At 34.8% G+C, this 15,469-nt stretch overlaps 1 protein-coding gene across 9 annotated transcripts in view; it reads left to right on the top strand.

The window, feature by feature from the left end:
• Positions 1-51: 51 nt before the first annotated feature.
• The window catches only part of HELQ (helicase, POLQ like), a 51,222-nt gene continuing 35,804 nt past the window's right edge, over positions 52-15,469 (top strand). For 4 of the 9 annotated variants that reach the window (XR_005649216.1, XM_039845618.1, XM_039845619.1 and 1 more), the window contains exons 1-9: positions 52-419; positions 1,459-2,173; positions 5,082-5,267; positions 5,502-5,680; positions 6,237-6,437; positions 6,857-6,929; positions 10,160-10,257; positions 11,413-11,511; positions 12,768-12,913. Coding sequence is in view for 8 of the 9 variants with exons in the window: in XM_039845618.1 (XP_039701552.1) it covers positions 237-419; positions 1,459-2,173; positions 5,082-5,267; positions 5,502-5,680; positions 6,237-6,437; positions 6,857-6,929; positions 10,160-10,257; positions 11,413-11,511; positions 12,768-12,913 (1,880 nt within the window). In the remaining variant the exon portion in view is untranslated. Of the gene's footprint in view, positions 420-1,458; positions 2,174-2,276; positions 3,047-5,081; positions 5,268-5,501; positions 5,681-6,236; positions 6,438-6,856; positions 6,930-10,159; positions 10,271-11,412; positions 11,512-12,767; positions 12,914-15,469 lie in introns of those variants that run through there. The other 5 variants (XM_039845621.1, XM_039845624.1, XM_039845623.1 and 2 more) reach the window with 5 other exon arrangements.

Raw genomic sequence — 15,469 nt, 5'->3', positions numbered from 1 at the left:
TCGCCCTCACCGCGTCTCAAGCCCGCGACACTTTGATTGGATGAGAAGGCGGGCACCCACGTCTGTGCCCCCGCTTCCGGTCTGAGAACTATTAAGTCTCGGTCTTTCCTAAGGGTGGTTGGAGGGGTGTGCAAGCGTTACCTATTTTGCTACCGGCGCGCCTTGCCCTCCACTCACTGGGGTTTGGCGGCTGAGACACGGTGGACGACGTTCGGGCAGGGCCCTAGGCCCCTTCCATGGATGAATGTGGTTCGCGCATCCGCCGGCGTGTGTCTGTCCGCAAAAGGAACCGTCCTAGCCTAGGGACCATTTTTGCCACCCCCACCGCGGCCGAGCTCAAGCCCAGCAATGAGGAGGAGACGGAGGAGGAGAAGGCTGGGAGTCGGCGGCGGAAAACTGTGGGCGTGCAACCGCTCGAGGTACAGCCGGATCAGCTCTCAAATTCCCCCGAGTTCCTCATCCCATTTCCCGCGTTTGGGGCGATGATACAACCCAAGCCTCTTACTGCGCATACCCACTGAAAGAGGAGGAGTGGGAGGCCAGCTACAGAAGGCTTGCAACTAGAAACCACAAAATTTTGGCATTTCCCTTCTCGGGTGCAAACGTTTGACCAATTGTCTACTAGTCTTAGTGTACTTACCTTGGCTTTGTTATCGCTGTTAATTATCACTTGTAAGGTATTGCTTTGTTATCCTCGTTTTTATATAATGAAACGTAGACCCCCGAGACGGAAAAGATAGCACACGCAGCAAGTTAAGTGGGATGACCGAGAGGCAAAGTCAGACTTCGAGGTTACTGCTGCTCCTGCTGTACTGATAAAATCTATTTATTGCACATGCATATGTGCTGAATAAGCTATTTACATTATCTAGATTTTACAATAGAAATCAGGCCCTGAGAAGTTAAACTACACTTGTGATTCCAATTCCTGTATTTTTAATCACTGCACTATATTACTATTCCAAATTTACATTCCTTCTGTTTAGTAGAGTACCTTAAGACAGCATACAGACTCTCCCTCTCAATTTCAAATTCCTAGGGGCAGAATCTTCTTGGAGTGCCCGGTAGTACAAGCATGATTTTGTTACTGGCCACATTCTGTAGATTGGATTCTGGGTAGGGAAGGATAGTGCAGTTATCAGAACTTTTAGTGAGGTGACATCCCAAGAGATGTCTGTAAGTCCTGCTACCTCTTTAAGGATTTAGCACTGGCTGAAGAATTAGGATCCCAGCATCACCACATGCTACAAGTGTAGTATAAGCAAGTTACCTACCCTCTCTGGGCCTCCATTTCTTCATCTGTAAAATGGGGATGATAATATCTGTTTCACAGGGTGATTTACATTTAGGTCTATAAGCCATGTGTGGCCATTTAATTATATACCTGGCATAATCCTAGGCTGAAGCTTTTATTAATAAAGCTAAAATTGACCATAAATATTTTTGTTTTCTTTCCAGAATAATGATAGTGAAGAGGACATGTTTGGTGACTACGATAGCTTTTCTGAAAACTCTTTCTTAGCCCAAGTTGTTGACCTGGAACAAAAATACATGCAACTTCCTGAAAATAGGAAACATGATACAGACCTTGCCACTGAAGATCTTTGTTCAGAAAGCCTCAAACATAACAAAGTTAGCATTACCACTGTAGACAGCTTTACTGAATTAAAAATGGGGGAGCACACAAAGAACCAGAGTGGTCATGAAGATGTCTCTATTGAACTTGGAGCTGATCTGTTGTATGAATTGCCTTCTTCACAGGTTTTATACTTCGGAAATGTGCAGAACTCTTCAAATGATTTTGGGGATCAGTCTACTAAAGAGAGGGATTGCAACTCCGCCTCTCTTAAGACTGTGAATGAAGAATTGCCCAATAATAGTGTAGAACAACCCCAACAAATCAATGCCTCTTCTCATGTCAGAACCAGTTCAGACGTGAATAGGAGAAAAAGTCTTAAAGATCATCTAAAAAGTGCCATGACTGGAAATGCCAAGGCCCAAACACCAATGTTTTCTAGGACTAAACAGCTCAAAGAAACTCTCCTATCTGAGGAAATTAATGTTGCTAAGAAAACAATTGAGTCATCATCAGATGACCTTGGACCTTTTTATTCATTACCCAGTAAAGTGAGAGACCTTTATGTTCAGTTCAAGGGAATTGAAAAATTATATGGTAATGCTTTTTGCTGGAATGGAAAAAATTTTGCCATTATTACCATAGTATTAGTGCAAATCTATAGGAAGCAGATACTTACATTGTCATATAGCTCATCTTAAATCAAAATGTCAGCCCTCTCTCAACCTATCCCTGACCTGCTAATACTGAACCTCTTTTCTTCCCTTCGTGGTCACAATTCTCAAACCTGTTATCCTGCTGTCTCCCTGTCTTCAACCTCAAATAATTCCCAATCCACTCCAACACTGGGTTCTGTGCTCTCACTTAAGATAAAATGACTCGAGTGTGTAAACTCAATGATAATTTTAGTTCTTACATGACTTCTTAGTAACTTACCTGACACAATTAACCAGACCCCTTTTGAAACACTCGTTTCTTGACTTCTTGACATTCCACTCCTGGTTTTTTCTCTGATTGTTTAGCTGCTACTCAGTTTTTTTAGCTGGTGTTTCCTTGGCTGGCTGGCTTTCTTCTCTACCAAAACTTAGTTGTTGGAATTCTTTTAACTACTGAGATGACTTGAGTGAAAGAAGTCAGTATTAGTAATACCACTGAATAAATATCTTTAAAGGTAGCTGAAGATTTATGTGCAAAGAATACTGATAACAATGTATCGTGATGTTTTTCAAAAATCCTGGGTTCTTGCATATATTTCAAATATGTGTCATTTTAGACAAAAAGGGACAGTCACTGAAGATGAGCCTATCAACCAGTCACTTCATAAGTATTTCTGAAACTCTTTTCTTAGTATCTTAGGAACCATATGAAAGCATGGATTCTTATCTCGGAGAAGACAATCAGATTGGAGCAGTAGAACTACAGGAAACAGTCTAACATAAGACAAGTGTCTAATATATTCTAAATTGTGAGGTTTGTAGTTTAAGAGCTAATGATGTGTATTGCTCTTGAAGTAGATGTTAACTTCCCATCCTTTGCTTTTCTCCTAGCACCTTATTCTTATTTTAATCTGCATCTCCTACCAGAATGAATATCCTGAGGAGAGGGCTCTGTCTAACTCATCTTTTTATTACGTAACTAGCTCTGTGCCTGGTGCACTCTGATAGGTTGTCAACTGCTGGGGTTGTCAGCTGAGGTATGAATTCTGGTCACTTAAACGCAAGTTTAGCAATCTGAGCCTTAGTTCCTGATCTGTTAAAAAGGAATGATGGTGATGATGATGATAATAATAGTTTTCTTGCAAGTTATGTGTCAAGGACATTGCAAATTAGACTTTATATTGGTAGCTTTGAAGTATGAACTTTGGTAAATAACTTTTTAAATCTCCTTTTGTAAATCTTGCTTAATGTCATGAACAGTTTAAAACAATTATGTGTGCTGTTTTTCATTGAATTAAAGCATGACTTTCAAAGTGCAGTTTCACCTGAACTGAAACTTGAACTAGTATCAGCATCACTTGAGCACTTGTTGAAATGTACATTCTCAGGCCCCACCCCGACCTGAATCAGAACCTCTGAGAGTGAGACTAGCAGTCTGCTTTCACAAGCCCTCCAGGGAATTCTGATGTGCCAAAAATTTGAGAACCACTGAGCTAGAGAACCTCCACTTTATACTGTTATTTTTGCTTTTTTATAGTAGAATTAAATATTTAATGTGTTTTATTTAAATGTTGAGAACTAAGTTAATTTGCTTTTTTAATGTTTGAAGATAAACAATATTCTTAAATATTTGTTATTTTAGTCATTTTATACTTTAAAAATCTGAGTTGGATAAAATGTAGATATGGCCAAATATTTTTACATAAATATCTGCAGTTTGATAACTAATAGGTGATACCAGTCTGGAGTATTTTTTAATATTTATTAAATTTGAGGATTTAAATATTTTTGACATTTTTTAAGATCTTTTTACTGAAATATTTTTAAAGTAAAAATAGTACATATTTATTTACAAAAATTTGAGAATCACCAAAAAAAGCACAATAAGTCACTTGTAACTGTCATTCATGTATAACTGTTTTAATACCTTTGTAATATGTCCTGTTAATCATTTTTTAATTTTTTGGGAAAACATGCAAAATATTCAAGCCCATCTTTTCTATGCATATATTGTTTTCTAATACTGGGTTTATACTATCCAACACGCATGTATAATCTGTTTTTTTCATTTAACTGTATTGAGCATAAATCTACTCCCTCATTTTCAAGCTGCAGAGAATTACATCATATGATCGTGCAAAAATTTATTCAACCTTTATCCCCTCAGTGGCTCTTTGTTATATATAAACAGTGCCATGATGAACATCTTGCACATAATCTTTCTGTGTGTCCTTGCTTTTATTTCTATGTGTGTAGAGTTCTAGAAGTAATACTACTAGATCAAAGATAATGTGCAGTTTTATTTTTGATACTTCTAGAATGCTTCCCAATAAACCATACACAGGGAATGCCTGTTTGTCTCCACTCTAGTCAGCTGTGGATTTTACATGCATAGGCCTTTTTTTTTTCCTTACTTATTTGTTTTATTTGTTTGCCAACCCAATAGGTAACAGTTAAGCATCTTTTCATATGTTATTAGCTATTGCATTTCTCCCTGCAGTGAAATACCTTGCCACATCTTTTGCCCATTTTTCTAGTGATAAAATACTGGTGCATGTTTTGCAGACTTCTAGTGATCCAGGTTGTCAAATTATCCTTCAGAGTAGTTATACTAGTTTTTATGCCATGTTTTGGATCTGACGTAATGCCATTCATGAATTCCATCTTGCTAAACTGTGGAAACCCTAGATATGCCAGTAAATAATCCTAGTTTTTTATGGTTTAAACTCAGTTTAAGATGGTATTAAGTCCATTAAAAATTCAGCTCCCCTATGAAAGCTAGTTGAATAGTCTTTCTTGGTTTGTAAAAAATCTCATATTTTTTCCTTCTCCCCCTATTTTTCTGTAAGATGGTGTTTTGATGAATGAGAAAGGGAAGCTTCACAATCTCCTTGCAGAATGTAAGAGGAAGGCCTTAAAATTCACACAGATCTTTGTACTGTCTTGTAGCTGCTCTGGTGACCCAGATGATGCCTCTTGTCCAGCAGGCACTGCCTGCCCTGTTGGGATCTTAAACCTAAGTCTGCAACTGGCAAGTAGGTGTGCTAGTTGCCCACCTCCCTGACCAGATCTGAGTTAGAATTAGACTCTTCACTGGTTGTGCACATCACACATTGGGGATTTTTGACATTTAATATTGATGTGTGATTACATTTATCATTATAAGAACTACACAGGGTAGGATTTGATTTTTCCTTCATAGAAAACTTGATTTGAGATTTAAATTGTAGAGGGGAAAATAAAGCTTGTTATTATTTTTAATTCCACAGAATGGCAACATACTTGCTTAACACTGAATTCTGTGCAAGAAAGAAAAAATTTAATATATTCCTTGCCAACAAGTGGTGGAAAGACCCTCGTAGCTGAGATTTTAATGCTACAAGAACTGCTTTGCCGGCGCAAAGATGTTTTAATGATCCTACCATATGTGGCAATTGTCCAAGAAAAGGTGTGATTTTTTTTTTTAACAAGTGATATTTGCTAATGTTATTTTGGCATTAAGATATGAAAAGTAGCATAAATACAACTTTTTATTGACTGAGCAGAGGTACTTCTTTTAATGATGAAGAATTAATATTTTTAAAATGTACAAAAGCAGTATGGAGCACTTAACTGAAAATCTCTTCTGATACTAATCAACTGTTGCAGAAAGAATTATTTTTCTAAACTGGTGGGTTAAACTCCATTATAAATGTCTACTGATTTTAGCTTGCTTTGAATTATATCATCAAAATAAATGAGTTATTCTGATAATTTTATATCAGAAGAGACAGTTGAAATTTATTTTCTTATATATTATCTAGTTTAAAAGTTCATTTTGTAAAGATCAACACATTAAGTACGACATTTCTTAGTTTTACATGTCCTATCCATGACCAGATAGTATCCCCTTGATTGATATTAAACACAATTTTAGATTTTTTAAATCTCTGTGTGCACTTTAATAATTAGAGTTCTTATTTACGGGGAGTTTTTTGTTTGTTTTGTTTTGACTAATATTCTAGATTTCAGGTTTGTCAAGTTTTGGTATAGAACTGGGTTTCTTTGTTGAAGAATATGCCGGAAGCAAAGGAAAATTTCCTCCAATTAAAAGAAGGGAAAAGAAATCACTATATATTGCCACTATTGAAAAAGGACATGGTCTGGTCAACTCCTTGATTGAAACTGGAAGGATTAGTAGTCTGGGTCTGGTTGTTGTGGATGAGGTGGGTCACTGCTTTTATAACTTATCAACATTTTTATTATACTAACATTATTATGTGGATCTGCTTAGTACCTTTATGAGAATAAATGATATATTTTAATACATAGAAGATACAGATGAAAACATTTCATACTTGGTAATATTAAATTCGGTTTTGTGTCAAGTGTTTCTTGAATAGAAAATATATTTGTATGTATATTCAATTTTACAGGACTTATGAATTCCAGATGTGTCAAGATGTTGCCCCCAAACCTCATTAACTTAAAATACCAGTGAAATAATGCATATATGCTCTAGTTGCGACATCCAAAATGCTTAAGTTATAAAGACTACTGCTTTTCATACAAATATATGCCTGTTTTATATAAGTATTATATGCAGATCTATTTTTTCTCTTTTTTTAAAAAAAAAAATCTCCAGTTGCACATGATTGGTGAAGGAAGCCGTGGCGCTATACTAGAAATGACCCTAGCAAAACTCCTCTACACTAGCAGTAAGTATTTTTTCAAATGTCGTCACTAATTGATTTTTAATAAAATGACCTATAAAAGACTTAATTTATCACTAGCTAGATTATGTAACCTAGAGTAAGATACTTAAGCTTTCTACTTTAGATTTTTATTTTAAGGTAAGCTTTTAAATTTTTGTTGGAAGAATACATGAATGAGGATAATTGTGAAGATAAGTGAAATTAACATTTGAGGATGTCCTTCATTATCTTTCACTTACTATCTGTGTGTGCTTAGGCAGGTGACTCAACCTTTCTGTTTCTTCATCTATAAAATAGGGATAATAATGATACTGACCTGATAGGATTGGTGTGAGGATTATATGAGTTAACATATGTGAAACATTCAGCAGTGCCTACCACATAGCACTCAATAAGTTTGCTGCTGCTGCCACCATCAGTATCATCATCATCACCATATTAATAATGCAATATATTCAAGTAGTCATTTTAAATAACTATTTTGCAACACGAGATATTCTTTAAACATACATGAAATATTAATCCTAGATGCCTTCTCTACTATTTAATAATATGCTATTACAATAACTTAGCTTATATATGCAAAAATTAATTATAAAGGTCAAATCTTAGGAATTATTTTTAAAATTTTAATAGCAATGGTATTTGGACATATTTTAGCACTTTATAATCATTCATTCAAAAAACATTTATTGAGTGTGTGCCAGGCACTACTTTAAGTGCTAAGGATACAACAGTGAATAAAAGAAAGTCCCTGCCTTCATTAAACATATTTTAGCGCAAGTGAACAGACAATAAGCAGATAAACAAGAAGACATATGGTGTGTCAGATGGTGACATGTTCTATGGAAAAATATAGAGAAAGAGAGGAGAAAGATCACCTACTTGTCAAATCCAGTGTACACTGATTATTCTTGTGTCAACTTTTCTTCAACATTTAACTATCATTATTTATTTATTTATCTATTTATTTATTTGTTTGTTTGTTTTTATGGTGACATTGGTTAACAAAATCCAGTAAGTTTCAGCTGTACACTTTAACAGTAAGGCATATATGTATTTACACTGCGTGTTCACCTCCCATACTTAGATTTCTTTCTGTCACCTCATATTTGGCCCCTTTTGCCCTGTCGTCTTCCTCCCTCCCTGCACTCCCTACCTTCTGGTAACCACTAGTCTATAGTCCATGTCCATGAGTCTCTGTTTGTTTCTCCTGTTCATTTGTTGTTTATATCTCACATATAAGTGATATCATGTGATTTTCAACTTCTTCTGTCTGGCTTATTTCACTTAGCATGATTTTCTCAAGGTCCATCTATGTTGTCGCAAATGGCAGTATTTCATCTCTTCTTATGGCTGAGTAATATTCCATTGTATATATGTACCACAGCTTCTTTAGCCAATCATCTATCGTAGGACACTTCGGTTGCTTCCATGTCTTGGCCACTGTGAATAATTTTATTGTCTCAGCTTTTCTTCAGAATTTGACTGTTTATCATTCTTTTTTCCTTTGTGTACTGCAACATCATTCTCTCTTGGTTTCTCTACTCTCTCTCTGTGTAAGCGGGATCACATGGAAAAATAGCATAGCATACTGTCTGAGGACAGACTCTGGAACTAGATTCAAATTTTAGCTTACTTCTAACCACATACATGACCTTAAACAAGTTGTAGTAACTGTGCCTCTCTTTCCTTATGCCTCAAAAACGGATGATAGTAATAGAACCTTCCTCACTAAATTGCTGTGAAGATGGCATGAGTTAATATTGTAAAGCATCTAGCATAGTACCTACACATAATGGAGATGTGTTTGCTATTACTGTATACTTATTCATCTTTCTACACCAGTACCTTAGACTTATATTTTTAAATGAAATTAATATCTTTAGTTTTTCCTTCCTGTTCTCCTTTGTGACACTTCATTCTAAGCATGTTTATTATGTACATTGGTGTTACCATAGAGTCATCTTAGTCTCTTCTCTTGTGTCCTACTTCATACTGTTTCTGCTAATTCTTATCCATACTCAGGATATCAAGTGCTTACTGTGTGCTAATGGCTCCTGATCTGTATTTCCAGCTTATAGTTCCCTTCTCAGTGATATCATCTGCCAACTGGACACTCCTACTTGAATATCCTGTGAACAGCTGAGATTCACGTCCAAGTCTATTTTTACAAACCCATTCTTCAGTCTGAATTCCCTGCCACCGTCTGCCAGCCAGCCAAGCCAAAATCTTAAATTCTAACTCTTGCACATTCTGTTGGCAAGCAAACCCTATCTGGTCTACCTTATAAATACATTTTTTAATTCTCTCCCTCCTGTCCCTCATGCTACTAAATCTTCAGATTAATACCTCATCCTTTCTTACCTAGATTACCACAGAGATCAACACAGACTTTTGTCTGCCTTCAGTCTTGATCACTGCCCTCTCCCTCACCAAATCTGTCTTCTCTAGAGCAGTTAGAATATTTCACAAATGCAAATCCCCTATTTATAGTCCTTCCATAGCTTCCCATTTCTGCATAAATCCCAATTTTCTGAGGACAGCCTTTCTTTAATTGGCCACATGTTCACCTCTTCAGCTTCATAGTCCACCCTTATGGAGTGGGAAGGGACAATGCTTATTCCTCTTTCAAATAACATCTTGAGTGATAAAATTTCAAGATTAAAGATAACAGCAGTGAAAAAGCACTGGCCAAGAAGGCCTCTTTGTTTTTTGATAGCTAAGTGGAAAGCAGCAATTTTGTACTGCCCGGGAAGTCATGCAGCTTCATGAGTTTCACGCCATCTTTATTTTAAAATAAAGAAAACCTGATAGCAAGATTCCATAAAGAATTTTTCATGTGGCAAGAGTTCTGGACTCATTCAGCCCTACATCCTACACTGTCCGTCTGCATATGACTGTACCCATAGAAACTGTTGTAGCTCTTCGTAAAGATAGTTAGCAACAACTATGTATACACTCATTATTGTTTAGAAGTCTTAATAAAGATCCTATTTCTTGCTAAGTTTGAAATTTTATAAAATTCTAAATAGTAACTTTTAGGATATGAGAAATATTTTATTCTTTAACTGCCAGATAAATGCTCTGATAATATATTTATATTTTTCTTACACAACCCTACCCTTTTACCAAAGCACTCAGGAAGAATTTAGAACACAAAAAGGTTGCTAAAAATTATTATGGTATATTAAGTAACAAATTTTTCTCAATACTTTGGATTTTTTTCGTAGAAACAACTCAAATTATTGGTATGAGTGCAACATTGAACAATGTTGAAGACCTACAAGAGTTCCTTCAAGCAGAATATTACACCAGTCAATTCAGACCAGTATGTGCCTGAGGTTTGCACTGTATCGATTCGTTGTGTATCATCTTACTTAGAAACAAAAGTAATTAATGTACCATATAAAAAAATTCCATAAAGTAGCAAAGGGCCATAATTCCATTTACCATGGCTATATGCTAATAAGCTTGAGTTTGAATATAGAGAATGTGAACTCTGTGGGGTCAAGAGATCTTGGCTTGGGTCACAACTATATCTGTAGCACTTGAAACAGCGCCTGGCCCATGGGCCTTCAATGAATATTTATTGAATGAAATTTTCCAGACCCATTCTATTTTTCCATTTCTTATTCTCTGAGGTAAAAATTTTCATTTGTCAAAATTTAGTGATTTATGTTTTGATTTATTGGCACATTAAAAATGTTATCTCAAAAGTTAAAATATTTATGCTTTGGTAGTTATAATGCTTCTTAAACATGTTTAGACTTAACATGGATTTAAATTTAAACTTCTCAATAATAGCATTCCCAAAATTCTTGAAGAAAGTAAATAATGTTTCTGTCTGCACTACTAATGTGCATGTTCTGTCTCTAAATGGATTTTCAGGAAATGATTTTTGAGAATTACCAAATTTTAATTTGAAAGTTGATGTTTTTACATTTGCACCAAATATGAAAATTTTCAAGGATATTTTCTGACCTTAATTGTAAAATTAGATGCTGTTCTTTTAAAAATTCAATGAGCTGTATTCACAACGTTTTTAGTCTATTAATACTTAAATTAAAAATAATATATATGGTGGTACTTAGAATGAAAACTGATGACTAATAAAACAAATATTTTAGATCTTGAGAAATAATACAAATAACTCCTTAATAAGAGATAAAAAGTGCGAACACTTAACTCATTTGTACTTCTTGTGAAAAATAAGAAAGTGTATGGTTTCCATTTAGATATGTGGCTATTCAATTCAGAAGTGTTTTTTGAGGATATTAATCCCTATTTTGATTTAATGGGGGAAAAGAGACTTAAAAAGAGAAATGGTAAAGAAAATACTTTTAAGTTAAAGCATATTTTACATAACCTTAGAAAAGCTAAAATTTTTGTGTAGGTGTCCTTTACAGCATGTTTTACAAAATATATAACTCTCGAAAAAGGAACTTATATGTGTTGTTAATTGCAAATATCCTTTTAATCCAAGGTCGAATTAAAAGAATATCTGAAAATAAATGATTCAATATGTGAGGTTGACAGCAAAGCTGAGAATGGCATGACTTTTTCACGTCTTCTTAATTATAAGGTAACGTTAATAACCCTTGAACCCAAGGCTCCCAGACTTTGTGCCCAAGTACCCCGGGGCACCACAGAAGAGTCACGTGGATACCATGGATGAGCTTAGATTTTTTGAAAGAAACCTGTGATGCTTGACATCTGTTAGATACCATACAAACTGCTGGTTCTAGGTAGTTAGTTTCCAGTTTCAACATTAGATCACACAACATACCTTTTATGATATCGTACTTTTGTGAAGTTGGGTATTTTTGCAGTTATTGTAAACAGATAGCATGTGAAAATCAATATGGGACAGGAAATGAGGGTAGCTATGTCCAATCTAATTCCAGATTTGAAAGACTACAGTGCCCAGTTGTGTGCACACCTCATTAATGGGCTGTTGTGGTTATTTAAGAATGAAATAAATATTTTTTTATTCAATTGATGTATATTATTTATGTAGACAGCTACTATGTTGTGAGGTAATGTATACTCATTAAGTTTTTAGACCTAACTCCCCAATAAACAAAACTGTTAGATCTTTTGACCTTGGGGCTCCATGAACCAAGAAAGTTTGGAGACCACTCCCTTAAACATTTATTCATTTATCAATAACAGCAAAAAGGAACATTCGTGGGCTATGTATTCAGATATTGGAGTATGAAAATGTTAATGTCCACCCCACTAGTGTTCTATAACATATGAAGGGTATTTAAAAGGAGGAAGGATTTTACAAGTTTTAGAATTCTATGAATTCTAATTCATATTTCATTTTCAGGAAGTCAGAGAAAGTGAGGAGATTTTAAAATACTATGTTTTTCTCCATGTTCTTTGAGTTCCTTGTGCCTGCTTGATAAATATATTTTTTATTTCTGAAAATATGTCTCGTAGTATGAATCTGCTTCTTTGAAACTATTAGTAATCATTAAAGGTATATCTGTCTTATTTACACAGCCCATTGACTGTTATTAGGATCAATTTGTGTTTCTGTGGACATTTTTGTACTGCTTTGGTGGAGATGGGCATGCAGTGGAGTTATTAATAACATTACCTGTTTTCACTTCTTTAATTTTAAACTAAATATACCGAACAATCCTAATAACCTAAAAGTGAGACTTAACATTTTGATGTTTAATATAGATTTCATTTTTTCTATTAAATGATCAGATTTATTAAATCAGAAATTCAAAATTATGGGTCATTTACTTACCTTTCAAAGCATACTGGTAAAATGACAGGCTTTTATGATTGCTAACTGCCTTGTTGCTACATCTTGTTGTGCAGTATTCTGATACTCTGAAAAAGATGGATCCTGATCACTTGGTAGCATTGGTGACAGAAGTTATTCCCAATTATTCCTGCTTAGTTTTTTGTCCCACAAAGAAGAACTGTGAAAACGTAGCAGAAATGATATGCACATTTTTAAGCAAGTATGTTAATCTTTTAAAAATATTCTTTTCTGTTTTATTTTTATCATGATTTACATGCTATGTATTCTATTTATTCAACAAGCACTAATTACTTTTTGCAGAACTTTATGTTAAGTTGTTATATTAGATTCTAAAGGCCTGACCCTGAAGAAATTTACATATGTGAAATATCCAGAGAAAAAATTCTAAGGCTACATAGAAGAGAATGCTAACATACTACCTTAGATCAATTATTCTCAACTTTGACTGCACAGTGAATCGGGGCTTTTAAAAATGCCAGTGCCCAAGCTACATCTTAGGCTAATTAGAATATCTGGGGATGGCACCCAGACATCATTTTGTGAAGCTCCCCAGGCAAATCCAGCTTGCAGCCAAGGTCAACCACTGGCTGAGGTAGTCAAAGGACTAATCACTATAAACGCTGCGGGGATAAATTATATCTTCATCTTAATTTTCTCTTTAACTAAATACTATTGCCTTTGTTTTCTTAGTAAGCATCACACTTAAGCTGTTAAGACATTTGAATTGAATTTCCTATGTAATCAAGAAGTTTATTGGTTTGTAATTTTATAATATTTTAATATTGGCTCTGTTATACTCACTGAGATAAGTATAATGTTATTTTAAGTATGAGCAGTTCCGTTTTTTCTGTACCCGTTTGTCCCATGCGTAGTTTTATTTATTTATTTTTTTTTCAGACTTTTGGCCCATTAGCCTGTACTATATAGCCTACCCTGGATTCTAATCTAGTCATCCTCCACCTCCTCTCCCAATCCTTCTGGCAGGATTGGTCTAAAATAACGTTAAATTAATTGAATAATACAAAGATACAGACTTCAGGATAAAGTCTAGAAGTTTCCCATTTGGTAACTAATAATGTACCTTTACAGTGATGGTGTTGATTATAAAAGCCTAAGGAAATTAAATTATCATTGAAGTATTTCCAGTAAATCACTCATTTTCTTATAATTTAAGATAAGATAGCACTGGCTAAGTAATATGGAAATTTAGAGACTAACAATTGACTAGGAGATATGAGGTTTATAAATTATACCCTTCACTTATTTTGCTTTCTGATGTTAATAGTTTATTTGTGTCATACATGTTTATGTTTAATATGGAAGCATTTAAAATTTGGGTTCTGCAACCCTTAATTAATTGTAATTGATACTTGATACTTGCTTCAAGAGATAGGAATTAATGCTTTATTTCCTAAGGAAAATTTCCTCTAAGATATATTTTCCATATTACTTGCTGTTTTTGTAAGCTAAAGATTCTAAGCATAGTTTAGTCCCTTTTTTGTGGCTGTTGGCTAAAATGTTAAGTCATATTTAGATGATACCTTTTATATTCTGTATTTTTGGTATAGATGAAGTGAAATCTAGGGCTAAATGGGTTCTGATCTCAATGGCTTTAAAAATAATTTCTTAAGAGCCCTGGGATATCAACTTGTATCTTAATTGTTTGCCTCCTTATCATAAATTTTTGTGGGAATCAAGCACAGTAAAATCACCTGAGCAGTAGAATATGGCTATGTATCTATTTAAATACAAAGACTGAAGCAGATTTTTCTTAAGTGATTGTCACAGTCTCAAGGAATATTATCTTTTTTGTAGCTTTAATTCCTTTGACTTTTAGTCACAAATGTCTTTTAAACACCATTTGCTGACAACTGCCAAAGCTCTGGTCATATTACTTTCCCTAAAAATCTTCCTAAAGTGTTTCTTAGCCTGAAATTCAGGCTAAGATCTGCCTCGGCTTACTCTTCCTTCCTTATTTCTTCTACTTTTCATTCGCCCTGCGATTCATTCATTCTGAACTTTGATTATGCCTTTCATCATGCTTTACCCTGTGTCAAGAATGCAACTGACAAGCAATTATCTGCAAAAATGCCCTATTTTAAAAATTTTTATAAGCACTGTCTTTTAATTATTTGTGAAATGGTGATTGAAAGGTACTAAATATTTGCTCCACTTCAAAAAAGGAATGATTAAAATTGATGAAAAAGCAAAAGAAAAAAAAATATTGCCACTTCTTTAACATCTGTTCTTCAAGACCCAGAACAGATCTCAGGTTCTCCCACAAAAACTTTCTCTTTACAACCATCTGGTCAGTTATAGATATTGTCTCCCTTCTCTAAAATTTTATGGTGATTATCCATTATTCTCACGGCATATAAGACTTAATTCCTTGAGAAGGGCTCATCGAATACATTCCTTTCAGGACCTTGCACACTGGCTGGAAAATAGCAACAGAACATCTATGGCTCCCCTACTCAGCTGTCACTTGTGATTCCTGCACTTATGACTCGACCACCTTCTTCCCAATTCTTCATTGTTCTTTTGTCTCCTTGCCTCCCATTTCTCAATGTCTTATGAAATTACTTCTTCAGTGAACACCAGCCAGAGCTCTATCCTTCCCATGAAGGAGACTGAAACAACACAAGGTTGTATATATTATATTTATATCTTGGACAATATTTGCTTGCTACTGGTATTCAGAAGTTGTTGCTTTACATTTAAATGGTAATTAGTTATAGCTTTTCTTTCTTTTCTC

The sequence above is a fragment of the Pteropus medius genome, unplaced genomic scaffold, assembly GCF_902729225.1.
Source record: "Pteropus medius unplaced genomic scaffold, Ma_sr-lr_union100, whole genome shotgun sequence".
Classification (NCBI taxonomy): Eukaryota; Metazoa; Chordata; class Mammalia; order Chiroptera; family Pteropodidae; genus Pteropus; species Pteropus medius.
The sequence above is the reverse complement of the archived record's forward strand: the minus strand, read 5'-3'. Positions and strand labels throughout refer to the sequence as shown.